At 43.3% G+C, this 15,757-nt stretch overlaps 1 protein-coding gene across 1 annotated transcript in view; it reads left to right on the top strand.

The window, feature by feature from the left end:
- Positions 1-15,757, top strand: part of ZZEF1 (zinc finger, ZZ-type with EF-hand domain 1) — a 188,471-nt gene that overhangs the window by 56,102 nt on the left and 116,612 nt on the right. Inside the window, exons 7-10 of the mRNA XM_011980457.1 lie at positions 3,315-3,459; positions 9,667-9,861; positions 12,357-12,528; positions 13,990-14,189. Of these exons, the coding sequence (XP_011835847.1) occupies positions 3,315-3,459; positions 9,667-9,861; positions 12,357-12,528; positions 13,990-14,189 (712 nt within the window). The remainder of the gene's footprint in view (positions 1-3,314; positions 3,460-9,666; positions 9,862-12,356; positions 12,529-13,989; positions 14,190-15,757) is intronic.

The following is a 15,757-nucleotide window of genomic DNA, read 5'->3' as shown; positions in this document are numbered from 1 at the left end:
TTTTTTTTTTTTTTTTTTTTCTTATGCATCTTTTTATTTTCTTCGGAGTTAACAATTGAATAGGCACTTTTATTTTCCTAATTTTTGGTCTGTTATCATTAATTTAGTTCCAGATTCTCTGCCAGTTGTCTAAATCTCCTCTAGCAGAAACCTTCAATATGTTGAAACACATGGGCATTCTATCAGCTTCGTCTTCTCAAGGAAGTATTTCCTGAATCCTGATCTGCTTTAATCTAGATTTGTTCCTCTCTAGGTCTGCTGTGCGGATGTCATCTGAGAAGCTCCATCATCCTGGGGATTCATTTTCTCTTGTTGGGATCCCGTTTTTCTCCTATCTTGGCATATTTCTTTATCCTGGTGGCTGCATCCTCTGGTAGCTTTCTGGAAAAAGGAGGATTAAGTCGTTCATCTTTCGAGAACCTTGTAGATGTAAGAATGGTTTTATTCTGCTCTCTCACAGCTGATGGGATTTTGGCTGAGTGTTGACTTCTGGGTTAGAAAGAGCACTCCCTAGAATGTTGCAGTCGCTGCTTTCATTGCCTTCTGGCTTCCGTGTGACTGCTGATACTCGGATTCTTGACCTTTGACGTAGAAACTGTTTCTTCTTCCTCTAAGTAGGACTTCTCTTTTTCCTCAGTCTTACACATTTCACTGTGATGCACTTTTATTCTGTGTGTAGTGTGATCAGCCCCTGCAGTCACAGAACTCATGTCCTTCAGTTTGGGGAAATTATCTTGAATCATAATGGTAGTGATTTCCTCCCCTACGTTTTCTGTGTTCCATCTTTCTTAAACTGTTATTTAATGTGGGACCTCTTGAACTGGTCTCCTGATTTTCCTTCGCTTTTCTCTCCCAGTTTCCATAGTTTCGTCTTTTGGCTCTACTTTGTGGGCACTTTGGTCAACCTCACCTTCCAACCTTTCCTTTGAGATTTTTGTTTTGTTGTGATATTTTAATTTTCAACAGCTTTTTATTTTTATTTATTTATTTTTGCTTTTGAGACGGAGTCTCACTCTGTCACCCAGGCTGGAGTGCAAGGGCGAGAGCCTGGCTCACTGCAAGCTCCACCTCCCGGGTTCACGCGATTCTCCGGCCTCAGCCTCCCTAGTAGCTGGGATTACAGGCACCTACCACCGCGCCCGGCTAATTTTTGTATTTTTAGTAGAGATGGGGTTTTGCCATGTTGGCCCGGCTAGTTGCAAACTCCTGACCTCAGGTGATCCGCCCGCCTCAGCCTCCCAAGGTGCTGGGATTACAGGCATGAGCCACTGTGCCCGACCTCATATTTTTATTTTTTAACTTTTTAAGTTTGGGGATACATGTGCAGTTTTGTTATAGACATAAACTCATGTCACGGGGGTTTGTTGCACACATTGCAACTAAGCCCAGTACCCAGTAGTTATTTTTTCTGCTCCTCTCCCTCCTCTCACTCTCCCCGCTTAGGTGGGCCCCAGGGTCTGTTGTTCCCTTCTGTGTGTTCATGACATTAATGACATTAATTTTAACTGCTGCTTCCCTCCTCCCCATTACAGCACGTCAGGACTGTGTGACTCCCGGGCCTCTTTTCCCCGCACTTAAGATTCCCCCAACAGGGCACAGTTTCTGGTCTTCTCTCTATCGTGGGTTCTGTCCTCTGATCTCTTCCATTCATTTCTTTTTGGTGGGTGGCTTCAAAACCAAACTCAGCCTTTCTTGATTGGGTCTAGTCAGAGTAGAAAAAGATAATACCTCCTCTCCTTTTGAATGTTATACCGTGATTAGTGTAGTCTTTGATCCTATTGACTTTTTGGATAATCTTGCCAGGTTGAACAGAGGCGAAAATAAAGCTTTTCCATGCTGCTTCTAAGCTCACTGTCCCCCATACTGCATTTATGCCCATGGTTTTTGGACCCAAATACAGGAATTTGCATGTGTTCCTCTTAAACACTGCATTGTTCAGAGGTCTATGATGGAAATAGGGGTATTTATGTTAGTCATGAAACCTCAGTGGGATGCTTTCCTATTTCATGGAGGAGAGAAATAAGAAAAAGGGGCAAGAGTTTTAAGAAAGAGAGAGGGTTACTTGGAAAGGAGGCTTGAAGACTGCTGAAGCATTGCATGGTGAGGGCAATGTGTGAGTGAGTGTATCAGCAGGAGGACAGAAGGCATTGTTGAGGAAGGGATTGAAATCTGGGGAGAGAGGGAAGTTACTAAGTGAGGTAAGTCTTGTAGGATGTACAGGAAGGGGGTCAGGGACACCAGAGGGTGAGGATAGAAAGGAGAAGGGGAACACTACAGGGCCGATGTGCTTTCACTGTACTGGGCTCTGTTCAAATGTTACTTAATCCAGGCAGCAGCCTGTGAGTTTGACAATATTTGCTCCATCTTTCAGATCAAGAAGCTGTGGCTTATAGAGGTAAAGAAACTTCGATAAGGTCACATAGCAGAGAGTGATAGAGCAGATTTAAACCAAATCTCTACTGTCCAGGTTCCCCAGATGGCCCAACATGGGCAAGAGGCAAGTTAGTTTACGATTAAAGGTTGGCGACAACAGGTCTGTGAAACAGATAAACCAAGTTAGCTCTTGTGTCCACAGAGTATTTAAAAGAAAAAGCCCAGGCGGATGCAGTGGCTCACGTCTGTAATCCCAGCACTTTGGGAGGCTGAGGCCGGCAGATCACCTGAGGTCAGGAGTTCGAGACCAGCCTGGCCAACATGGTGAAACCCCATCTCTACTGAAAATACAAAAAATAAAAAAAAATAAAAAGATAAAATTAGCTGAGCGTTGTGGTGGGTGCCTGTAATCCCAGCTACTCAGGAGGCTGAGGCAGGAGAATCACTTGAACCTGGGAGGCAGAGGTTGCAGTGAGCTAAGGTCGTGCCACTGCACTCTGGCCTGGGCGACAAGAGTGAAACTCTGTGTCAAAAAAGGAAAAGAAAAAGCCCAGCTAACTCGAGCCTCTGTTCTAAGCCAATTCTTTATATTCTGGCACTTCGCAACCAGTTGAAAAACTTGACGGTGGCTGCTGCCTTCTGAAATTATTTAGTGGGAAGGAGACTTACTGTGTAATTACTCTCTTGGATTACTAAATGGTTATTCTCTTGGAATATAGGTTGGAATGCAAATAAGATGATAAAATTGCGTATACGTGTGTACTTGCATACATACATCCTACAAAGCACAGTGAGTTCCTGTTCCAAGTTTATCTTTGATTGATATATGTGGACTCTTCTCCCCGAAACCAAAAATAAATACATCACTGGTCTTGAGAATTTTAAATAAAAGAAAGACTTACTTGAAACAGCTCTGATTTTCTTGCATCTCTTATCGTTAGGCCTTTGCCCAGTTTGATGCTGAGGGTGATGGGACAGTTGATGCGGAGAACATGCTGGAGGCCCTCAAGAATTCCAGTGGCGCTAATCTGCAGGGGGAGCTGAGCCACATCATCAGACAGCTACAGGCCTGCTCTCTGGTTCCAGGTGAGGCTTCCATCTCGGTGCTGTCTCAGAACCAAAGTGAACTTTGCCCTACTACTGATTGAAATTAGGCAAAACTGTGGCCACATGCAGTAAACTCCCCCAACAGTGTTCAGTAGGCACGTGATCTGAATAAGCATTTCCTATAGTCATCTTCTTCATCCCCCGCTACGGTGGTGGCTAAGCAGTTCTACCGTTTTATGACAGGAACCCTTGTCAAGTGGCCGCCTTCCTTATTGGTTCTCTGTGTTTCGCTACAGAAGCCCTCCTTGACCTTTGCTGTTCATTCTCTTAGCATCTTGCTTTCTTTTTGCAACATATTACCTTTGTAATTGATCAATTCACTATTCAGTTATTAGTAAAGTGTTTGTCTTCACTCCTATGCTATAGTTCCATGAGGGCCGGGACCTTCTGTGTTATTTCTGCTGTGTCCTCACATTTGGGGCATTTCTTTTTTGGCATGTGGTAAGCGCTTAGTGGCTTTTTTTTTTTTAGAAAGCTATTACAGCAGTCCCTCCTTACCCATGCGGAAGATGTTCCAGCACCCCCAGTGGGTGCCTGAAACCAAGGATAGTACCCAACCTTGTATATACTATATATTTTTCTGATACGTATATACTTATGATAAATTCTGATGTATAAATTAGGCATAATAAGAAGAGGTCAGGCCGGGTGCAGTGGCTCACGCCTGTAATCCCAGCACTTCGGGAGGCCGAGGTGGGCAGAGTTCCCAACCTGAGTTTGGGAGTTCAAAACCAGCCTGACCAACATGGAGAAACTCCTTCTCTACTAAAAATACAAAAATCAGCCGGGTGTGTTGGCGCATGCTTGTAATCCCAGCTCTTCGGGAGGCTGAGGCAGGAGAATCACCTGAACCCCGGGAGGTGGCGATTGCAGTGAGCTGACATCGCGCCATTGCACTCCAGCCTGGGCAACAAGAGCGAAACTCCCTCTGGGAAAAAAAAAAAAGAAAAGACATGGCCTGTGTTTTTGTATGTTTTTTTGGGGGGGAGCTCAGACTTACATAAAGACAGAATCATGATAAAATTAATATTTGTTTTTTCCAGTGAGAAGACAATTGTGTTTGAAAGAGAAAGAAACTTTGTACATTTTTGTTTTAGTCTTGGTTTACTTCACCTTAGCACTTTTCCTGCTCTGTGCGCTTGGTGTCATAATACTTATGGGTCACTAGGGCAGCAATGGAGGCAAAATAGATTTGATAGACACATAAATGTAAATCTGATTGCTCTTGGCCCCTCTGGCTTACTTACTGCTGAGTGATGTATTGAGCTAGGGAGGGATAGTTTCCATATGTTAATGAAGAATGTATATTTCCAGCCAGACGTGGTGGCTCATGCCTGTAATCTCAGCACTTTGGGAAGCCGAAGTGTAAGGATTGCTTGAGGCCAGGAGTTGAGACCAGCCAGGGCGACATAGTGAGACCCCATCTCTTAAGAAAAAAATTAGCAGGTCATGGTGGTGTGCAACATTGGTCTCAGCTACTCGGGATGCTGAGGCAGCAGGATTGCTTGAGACCAGGAGGTTGAAGCAGCAGTGAGCCGTGATCATGCCAGTGTACTCCAACCCTGGTGATAGAGCGAGACCCTGTCTCAAAAAAAAAAACAAAAAAAAACATGTATTTCCATTCTCCTTCAGGTTGTCTTTAATTATTTAATTTTTATAAAAATTAAATAAAATAATTATTTAATTATTTAACTTTTTCCCTAGTCTCATGGCAATTAAAATTATTATTATTATTTTTCTTTTGAGACAGAGTCTTGCTCTGTCACCCAGGCTGGAGTGCAACGGGATCTCCATTCGCTGCAGCCTCCACTTCCTGGGTTCAAGTGATTCTTGTGCCTCAGCCTCCCGAGTAGCTGGGAGCACAGGCGTCTGCCACCATGTCCAATTTTTATGTTTTTAGTAGAGATGGGGTTTTACCATACTGGCCAGAGGCTGGTCTTGAACTCCTGACCTCAAGTGATCCACCCATCTTGGCCTCCCAAAGTGTTGGAATTACAGGCATGAGCCGCTGCACCCGGCCTGAATAATCTTTAGCTAGCTTTTATCTTAGTGTTTACATATTACTCCACTTTTGAATTACCAGCATGTGGATAGCATCAGGAGCTTTATTTGGACACCTCAGACAGTTGTGGGGAGGAAAGCAAAGGGATTGAGACCAGGGAATCCACCAACAGATAATTCATAGTGCGCTGCTGTGCTGGGGGATGAGACTGAGAAAACGTCAGGGTCCAGATCTCAAGGTGCTTACATAACAGGCTCATGACTTAGGGCTTCCTACTCAAAACTTTTCATCGGCACCCAGTTCATCAGTCTTGGAATGAACCTTTGTAAGCTGAAGTTGCTTTGGTGGTCGGATTTTTTAGTTGCTAACTTTCACCTACACTAAAACTAGTTCCTTTTGTATTTCATGGTGTTGGTGCTTAAGCATTTAAAAAAAGAAAATAGTACCTTTTCCAAATTCATTAGGCTTGGAATTCATTTACTGAAGGCTAAATTAATTTACCAAACGTTTCAGCATATGAAAATACTTTTTCCATTATATGAACAAGTTTTTGTTTTGTTTTTAATATAGATACAGCGTTTTGCCGTGTTGCCCGGTCTGGTCTTGAACCCCTGAGCTCAGGCAATCCACCTGCCTTGGCCTCCTGAAATGTTGGGATTACAGGTGTGAGCCACTGCACCAAATCTGTTTTTTCACATAGGATTTGAGCAGATCAGTGCAGCATCAGCAGTGTCCTAAATATGAAGCTCAGGTATTACTGTGGAGTCAGCTAAGAAAAAGACTGAGCCACTCCTGGCTTCTTTCTTCCTCAGCTTGCAGACGGCCTGTCATGGAACTTTGCCTTGTGATTGTGTGAGCGAATTCTCCTTAATAAACTCCCTTTTATATATACGTATACCCTATTGTTTCTGTCCCTCTGGAGAACCCTGACTCATACAGATTTTGATACCAGAAGGGGTTCTAGAGGAACTTTATATATATATATATATATATATATATATATAAAATTATATTTTGTTTGTTTGTTTGTTTTTCTGAGACAGAGGCTTGCTCTGTCACCCGTGCTGGGGTGCAATGGTGCAATCTTGGCTCACTGCAACCTCTGCCTCCCGGGTTCAAGCAATTCTCCTGCCTCAGCCTCCCGAGTAGCCACCGCACCCAGATAATTTTTGTATTTTTAGTGGAGACGGGCTTTCACCATGTTAGCCAGGCTGCTCTTGGAGCTCCTGACCTCGTGATCTCCCCTCCTTGGCCTCCCAAAGTGCTGGGGTTACAGGCATGAGCTACTGCGCCCGGCATTTGAGGAACAGAATTTTAAGGATGGATTCCTTTAGTTGGTTTTGTAGTTTTGGGAGTTGACTGTTTAATCTTACTAGACCCAAAAATGCTAAGGAGTCTACTTCTAATAGTATAGAGAACACTGATAGTCCTTGGCGTGAACTGTTAAGAGAGTTGTGCAAAGTAAATGCACTTGATATTCCCGATTCACCTCTCTTGAGAATCGAGGAGTTTAGTGACTCCATACGTGATACCTGTGGCCATATGTGGAGAACCAAGGACTGTAATGAAGTTGGTTGGTGCTCCTAAGTTTGCTGGACAGAGTGATGAAAGAAGAGGATGATCTCAGGGATTCTGTCTCCAGAAATGCATACTTAGCCTCACATCTTCCGAGATTGCCCTGGGTGAGAGTCTTACCTCCTTTAGACAAAGGGCTGAAATTGTGGAAAATCAGACACAAGCTCCTATCACGTGAGTGGCTGACCTCCAATGAAAGGTGCACGCTCAGCCTCAGTGGTGTCACTGTTAAAATGAGAGCATTGATTGGGAAAGAATGGGACCCAGTGCATAATTGGAATAGGCATAATTAGCATCTGGCAGAGTCCCCACATTGGCTCCCTGACCAGTAGGCTGAGAGCTGTTACAGTGGGAAAGGCCAAATGAAAGCCATCAGGGCTGGCTTTACCTAGAAAAATAGTAAATAGAAACAATATCGCACTCCTGGAGGGACTGCGGAGATTGGTGCCACTATCAAGAACTTGAAAGATGCAGGGGTGGTGGTTCCCACCATGTTCCCATTGAACTGTCTTGTTTGGCCTGTGCAGAAGACGGATTAATATTGGAGGATGTCAGTGGATCATCGTAAGCTTACCCAAGTGGTGACTGCGATTGTAGCTGCTGTGCCAGATGTGGTTTCGTTGCTTGAGCAATTTGACACATCTCCTGGGACCTGGTGTGCAGCCATTGACTTGGCAAATGCCCTTTTCTCCATTCCTGTCCGTAAGGCCCACCAGAAGCAATGTGCCTTCAGCTGGCAAGGCCAGCAGTATACCCTCACTGTCCTACTTCGGGTATATCAGCTCTCCAGCTCTGTGTCGTAATATTGTTTGCGGAGATCTCGATCACTTTCCCTTCCACAAGATATCACGCTGGTACATTACATTGATGACGTTATGCAGATTGGACTCAGTGAGTGAGAAGTAGCAAACACACTGGACTTACTGGTGAGACATTTGTGTGCCAGGGGGTGGGAAATAAATCTGAAATACATTCAGGGACCTTCTACCTCAGTGAAATGTTCAGGGATCCAGTGGTGTGGGGCTGTCAGGATACTCTTTCTAAGATAAAGGATAAGTTGCTGTGTTTGGCCCCTCCTACAACCAAGAAAGAGGCACAACACCTAGTGGATCACCTGGGATTTGGAGGCAATGCATTCCTCTTTTGGGTGTGTGACTCTGGCCCATTTATCCCGTGACCCGAAAGGCTGTCAGTTTTGAGAGGGGTCCAGGACAGGACAAGGTTCTGCAACAGGTCCAGGCTGCAGTGCAAGCTGTTCTGCCACTTGCGTCATATGACCCAGCAAATCCAGTGGTGCTTGAGGTGTCAGTGGCAGACAGAGATGCTGTTTGGAGCCTCTGGCAGACCCCCATAGGTGAATCACAGCAGAGGCCTTTAGGATTTTGGAGCAAGGCCCTACCGTCTTCTGCAGATAACTACTCTTCTTTTGAGAGACAGCTCTGGGCCTTCGTAGAAACTGAACATTTGACTATGGGTCAGCAATTTACCGTGTGACCTGAACTGCCTGTCATGAACTGGGTGCTTTCTCACCCATCCAGCCTAAGTTGGGTGTGCACAGCAGCATTCCATCATCAGATGGAAGTGGTATATATGTGATTGGGCTTGAGCAGGTCCTGAAGGCACAGGTAAATGACATGAGGAAGTGACTCAAATGCCCATGGTTCCCACTGCTGTCACCCTGCTTTCTCTCTCCCAGCCTGTACTGATGGCCTCATGAGGGGCTCCCTATTGTCAGTTGACATCTTGGTGTGTCACCTGAGCCTCATTTTCGTTAGTTGTTAAAAAGGATACCTGTACCATCTGTGCCTCCCCCTCACCTTATTGTGAGGACGGAATGATACGTATGTGGAAGCTTATTGGTTGTAAAATGCCGTTGGAAACTGTGGTAATGGTGGTGGTTGTATTGTCATAATCATTGTCTTAGTGTCTTAGTATAAAAGCAGTTACGCTTTTACTCTTAATGCACTGAACTTTATTTCTACCCTGTATTCTATATGCAAGACTTCCTTAAAAATGTCTATTAGTGTTTAAGTGCTTATACGTTTTTGAAGTCTGGATTGAAACAAATAATCATTATTCTAAGTCTTCTAAAGTTATTTTCAACTAAAATTAATTCTTTTTTTTTTTGAGATGGAGTTTCACTCTTCTTGCCCGGGCTGGAGTGCAATGGCGTGATCTGGGCTCACTGCAACCTCCGCCTCCTGAGTTCAAGTGATTCTCCTGTCTCAGCCTCCCAAGTAGCTGGGATTACAGGTGCCCACCACCATGCCTGGCTAATTTTTTTGTATTTTTAGTAGAGATGGGGTTTCACCGTGTTGGCCAGGCTGGTATCGAACTCTTGACCTCAGGTAATCTGCCCGCCTTGGCCTCCCAAAGTGCTGGGATTGCAAGCGTGAGCCGCTGCACCCGGCTGAATTAATTCTTAAGTTCAGAATGCTACTGGTTCATTTCTTTAAAACTTAGATTTTTAAACAATTAAAACTGAAAATATCAGTGAAGATTGTTAATGACTGCTTTTAATTTAGCCAGTTCAGATAGGCCACCAGGCAGGGGATGTGGAAACTACTGTGGCTTCCCCAAAACACCAAAAATGGATGTTGTCTGTTTAGGTTTCATAGACATATTTTCGGAGTCGAAGGAAGGCCTTGATGCTCACTCGTCAATGATACTGCGGTTCCTGCACCGCAACCGGCTCTCCAGCGCGGTGATGCCCTACCCGATGCTGGAGCACTGCAAGAACATGTGCACCATGCGGTCTTCCGTGCTGAAGGAGTCTCTGGATCAGCTGGTACAAAAGGAGAAGGGTATGTGTGTGGGGGGTTTCTCCTGAAAATACTCTTACCATTTCTTCTGTCGTATTGGTAAAATGAGCCAAATCTTTTCCCTGCCTTTATTTCTGAAAATGTAAAGTCATGAGTTTGTAACATGAGAGTGTGATCTTTCTCCTCATTCCCTTGCTTCCTTCCTAACACAGCTGGTTTCTCATATTCAATTCTCTGCTCAGATGTGACTTCAGGGATGCCTTTCCTCTCTACCTAATTAACACCTCCCCCACCCCCCACCTTGTGGTCAGGATCACCTTGGCAGGTTTAATGGTCGAAAACGTGCTTATTGTTATCTGAAGTTGTAGCATTATTGATTCACTTGTGTGTTGTCTGTCTTGTCTGCTTCCTCATTGCTGCTGTGTGCCTGTTGCATGGTAGGTATTCAATGAGTATTTGCTGGATAAATGAGGGAAGCCACCGCACACGCACTCGGAGATAGCAACAGAAGTTCACGATGTGTATAGATAGGTCTGTGGAACATAACAGAGCCCAGACATAGACCCGACATACATGTGAGAATAGAGTACCAGATAAAGTCAGCGTCATACATCAGGATGGAAAGGTGAACTGCCAGCAGATGGAGTTAGGGCACCTAATTAGCCATTTGAAGAAGAAATAAAACTAAATTTTTTTTTTTTTTTTTTGGAGACTTGAGTTTCGCTCTTGTTGCCCAGGCTGAAGTGCAATGGCATGATCTCTGCAGCCTCTGCCTCCTGGGTTCGAGCAATTCACCTACCTCAGCCTCCTGAGTAGCTGGGATTACAGCCATGTGCCACCACGCCCAGCTAATTTCTATATTTTTAGTAGAAACAGAGTTTCACCGTGTTGGTCAGACTAGTCTCAAACTCCTGACCTCAGATGATCCACCCACCTCAGTTTCCCAAAGTGCTAGGATTACAGTTGTGAGCCATCACCTGGCTGAAACTAGATTCTTAATACATTCCATTCACTAAAATAAATTTCATATGATCAAAAAGTTCAACTAAAAATAAAATGCTAAAAATATTGGAAGAAAATAGTTCCACTTTGTAAAGTACGGAACAGCCTTTCTAGCTAGGCATGAAATCCAGAATCTGTGAAAGAAAAGATTAATAAATTGGTCTATATGAAAATTTAACCTTCCTCACAGCAAAAAAAAATATCATAAGCAGAGTCAAAAACAAATGACATTCTAGGTAACAAAAATACATTTTGTAGCATATTAAAGATACAATTGACTGAGTAAATTTTTTAGTAACTCTACCCTTGGGCAATTATTTAACTCTGTGTTCCTTAGTTTCTTTATTTACTTTTTTGTGACTGTCTCACTCTGTCTCCCAGGCTGATGTGCAGTGGTGTGATCTCGGCTCACCGCAACCTCTGCCTCCCAGGTTTAAGCAATTCTCGTGCTTCAGCCTCCTGAGTAACTGGGATTACAGGCACGTGCCACCATGCCTGGCTAATTTTTGTATTTTTAGTAGAGATCGGGTTTCACCATGTTGGCCAGGCTGGTCTCGAACTCCTTACCTCAAGTGATCTGCCTGCCTTGACCTCCTAAAGTGCTGGGATTACAGGCGTAAGCCACTGAGGCCGGCCAGTTTCTTTATTTTTAAAATGAATTAATACATAAAGAATGTATAAAAAGCACATGGCTAGGCACAGTGGCTGATGCCTATAATCCCGGTACTTTGGGAGGCCGAAGCGGGAAGATCACTTGAAGCCAGGAGTTTGACACCAGCCTGGTCAACACAGGGATGACCCTATCTCTCTAAAAATTTTTAAAAATTAGCCAGGCATGGTGGTGCATGCTTGTAGTCCCAGCTACTTGGGATAAGGAGGATCACTTGAGCCTAGGAGATCCAGGCTGCAGTGAGCTGTGATCACACCACTGCACTCCAGCCTGAGCAACAGAATGAGACCCTCTCAAAAAAAACTCAACAAAAAAAAGTGCATGGGTTATAGTAAACACTCAAGTAGATGTTAGCTATTAAATGTATGTTTATATATACATTTGATCATGTATATAAAATATATGAATTAACCCGGAAGAACATGGAAGAGGGCAGGACCAGACTGTACTCAGAAACAAGCAGCTTAAAAAGTGTCACTCATTTAAAAAGTGTAAATTCAAACCGTAATTTACCATTTTCTTCTCGGCATGGTTTTGCAAATCTATCAGTGATTAAAGAATTGCACTAATGGGAGACGATGGGGTAATCCTTGGCCAGTGGATTCTTTGGAAGGTGACATATGATTTTCACGTCCGGTAATATGCCAACGATGTAACAGTTTGAGGGAGGCACATTTGACACACGTGCGTGAAAATCCACTCATGACACTGATGAACTGCAGAAGGATTTGGAAGGAGATTTTAAGGAAGGTTTGTGTTTCTAGGGCCAAAGTACCAAGTGTATTTCTCTTAGATATTTTAAATAACTCTTTTTTTCTCCTTTGTGAAAGAGATGTCATATAATCAACTCTGGTTTCCCCTACAGAAAGCCCTGGAGATCTAACTAGAAGCCCAGAGATGGATAAACTCAAGTCAGTAGCAAAGTGCTATGCTTATATAGAAACGTCCTCCAACTCTGCAGACATTGACAAGATGACAAATGGAGAGACCTCATCCTACTGGCAGTCGGATGGCAGTGCCTGTTCACACTGGATTCGGTGGGTGGGGTATAATGTTTTCTTCTTAACTGTCTACTCTTTATATTTTAAGTGGCTGTCTATGAAGGTGCTTTAAGAATCAAGTAAAATGACTCATGTAAAATCATGTAACCTGGCTTGTATATTCATAAATAATTTCCCTGATATTTGAAAGGAGGAAATAACATTTGATTAATTTTAGATTAGTACTGATTTCATATCTGTTTTCGCTAGTTTCTCAGGAAAATTAATACCACAAAGAGCAAGTACTTACATGTGATTGTATTTTGAAATATCCTTTCTCTACTCTTTTTTTTTGTTTGTTTTGAACAGGATCTTTTTTTGTCACCCAGGCTGGAGTGCAGTGGTGTAGTCATAGCTCAGACTCCTGGGTTCAAGCAGTCTTCCTGCCTCAGTCTCAGTAGCTGGGATTTAGACATGCACCACCATCCCTGGCTAATTTCTTTACACTTTTTTGTAGAAATGGGACCTCACTACGTTGCCCAGGCTTGTCTCAAACTCCTGGCCTTAATCCTCCTACCTTGGCCTCCCAAAGTGTTGAGATTATAGGCGTGAGCCACTGCACCCGGTCCCTTTCTATACTTTTTTTATTTCTTTTTTTTTTTTTTTGAGACGAAGCCTTGCTCTGATACACAGGCTGGAGTGCAGTGGCATGATCTCTGCTCACTGCAGCCTCCATCTCCCAGGCTCAAGCAGTTCTCCTGCCTCAGCCTCCCGAGTAGCTGGGATTACAGGTGCCTGCTGCCACACCCTGCTAATTTTTGTATTTTTAGTAGAGACAGGGTTTCACCATGTTGGCCAGGCTGGTCTCGAACTCCTGACTTCCCAAAGTGCTGGGATTACAGGCGTGAGCCACCGTGCCTGGCCTCTTTCTATACATTTTTGAAATTCGCTGTATGTGACTGAGTTGGTCACTTTAGAAGAAGAAATGGTATGGTCAGGAATCCTGGAGTGGAGCTGATGATAATAAACTGGTATTTCTGGAAGCTCTGAAGCTGCTATTGAAATTTTCACCTGTCCCCTCAGAAAACAGGCTAATTCCAATTGATAGAACTAAGTGCCAGAAATAATTGTATTGTTTTCTCTTAGAGGGCACATTTGACCTTTAGACATCTAATTTATAGATGAGAGAACAGACTCAGTTTTTTGTATGCGATTTACAATTTGCTTTTTTGCCAGGTAAAGGGAGTTTGTTAGAATGTTCATATTGTTCTTTCTTCCTGTACAGATAGCTTAAAAGGAATCGTAAGATTAATCTTGAACTGAAAGATCTTTTAGAGATGTGGGAAAGTCAAGGTCAGAAGGACTTTGAAACTCATAGCCAGCATTTCAAGTTGGTGGCTGTTAGGAAAACCAGTCTTTGGGTATATCAAATGTAAGCTGTTTGAGATGGGACTTCTGGATCCTGTCAGTTCTTGACTCCTATAAACATTTGTAGTTTCTGCTTTTTGTGTTTTCCAGTTTAAAAATGAAGCCAGATGTTGTGCTTAGGCACTTGTCCATTGCAGTGGCTGCCACTGACCAGAGCTACATGCCACAGCAGGTGACAGTAGCTGTGGGGAGGAATGCCAGCGATCTTCAGGAAGTCCGAGACGTGCACATCCCCAGCAATGTCACTGGCTATGTGACGCTGCTGGAAAATGCCAACGTCAGTCAGCTCTGTAAGTCCAACAGAACTCAGGGGATAGGGAGAGGCAAGGAAGTACTATTTTTTAGCAGAAGGCCCTTTGAAATAGAGAGGCTGTTAGTTTTTGAGATTTGGTTTGCTTCTTAGGACGTACACAAAAGTGGTCATTATTTCATTCATTAAGTGTTGTAGAAATTGTAGAAAAGCCTCGGGGCCTGCTGACACGCCTGTAATCCCAGCACTTTGGGAGGCCAAGGCAGGTGGATCACTTGAGATTAGGAGTTTGAAACCAGCCTGGCCAACATGGTGAAACCCCGTCTCTACTAAAAATACAAAAATTATCCAGGCATGGTGCTGCACCACCTGATTAGATGGTGCTGCACATCTGTAATCCCAGCCACTTGGGGGACTGAGGCAGAAGAATCGCTTGAACCCTGGAGGCTACGGCTGCAGTGAGCGGAGGTCACGCCACTGCACAGCAGCCTGGATGACAGAGCAAAACTCCATCTCAAACAAAAAAAAGAAAGAAAGAAATTATATAAGAACAGTGGAACCATTTTTTTCATTAAAAAAAAATATATTTATATACATCATATATATTTTTATTTATATATTAAAATATATATATATTTATTTAGACAGGATCTTTTTTTGTCACCCAGGCTGGAGTGCAGTGGTGCAGTCATAGCTCACTGTAACCTCAGACTCCTGGGTTCAAGCAGTCTTCCTGCCTCAATCTCAGTAGCTGGGATTTAGACATGCACCACCATGCCTGGCTAATTTCTTTCCACTTTTTTGTAGAAATGGGGCTTCAGTATGTTGCCCAGGTTGATCTCAAACTCCTGGCCTTTATCCTCCTAGTTTGGCCTCCCAAAATGTTGGGATTATAAATATATATATAAAAAAATGAATATATATGTTTTTATATATGGTCATATATATGTATGTTTATATGTGTAATATATATGATAGATATATATATCATATATATGTTCTTTTTTTTTTTTGAGATGGAGTCTCATATTGTCGCCTGGGCTGGGGTGCAATGGCGCGATCTCAGCTCGCTGCAACCTCCGCCTCCCAGGTTCACGTGATTCTGTTGCCTCAGCCTCCCGCGTAGCTGGGATTACAGGTGCACACCACCACACCTGGCTGATTTTCTCTATTTTTAGTAGAGACAGGGTTTCACTATGTTGGTCAGACTGGTCTCGAACTCCTGACCTCATGATCCGCCCACCTTGGCCTTCCACAGTGCTGGGTTTACAGGCGTGGGTCACTGTGCTAGACCATTAAAAATATTTTATTCCCGTTTTCTTATTGGAAAATTAGAAAAATATAAACAAAAATATTCAAGTCCTACTACCCAGCAATTGTTACTGTGACTACCTTGGTGTGGATCCTTGCAGATCTTTCCTTGTGTTTGTGTATTTGTGTGTGTGTGTGTTTGTGTGTATGGTTTACATACACACACATATATGCACACATATATACACACCTTTTTTCCTAAAAAATAGAGCTGTACGTTTCTGTTCACATACATCTATACATATCTTTTTACAAAAATGTTGATAGTCTTTGCATGTTCTTTTGTAATTTTTTTTT

Source organism: Mandrillus leucophaeus, unplaced genomic scaffold (genome assembly GCF_000951045.1).
Source record: "Mandrillus leucophaeus isolate KB7577 unplaced genomic scaffold, Mleu.le_1.0 Scaffold212, whole genome shotgun sequence".
Taxonomy (NCBI): domain Eukaryota; kingdom Metazoa; phylum Chordata; class Mammalia; order Primates; family Cercopithecidae; genus Mandrillus; species Mandrillus leucophaeus.
The sequence above is the reverse complement of the archived record's forward strand: the minus strand, read 5'-3'. Positions and strand labels throughout refer to the sequence as shown.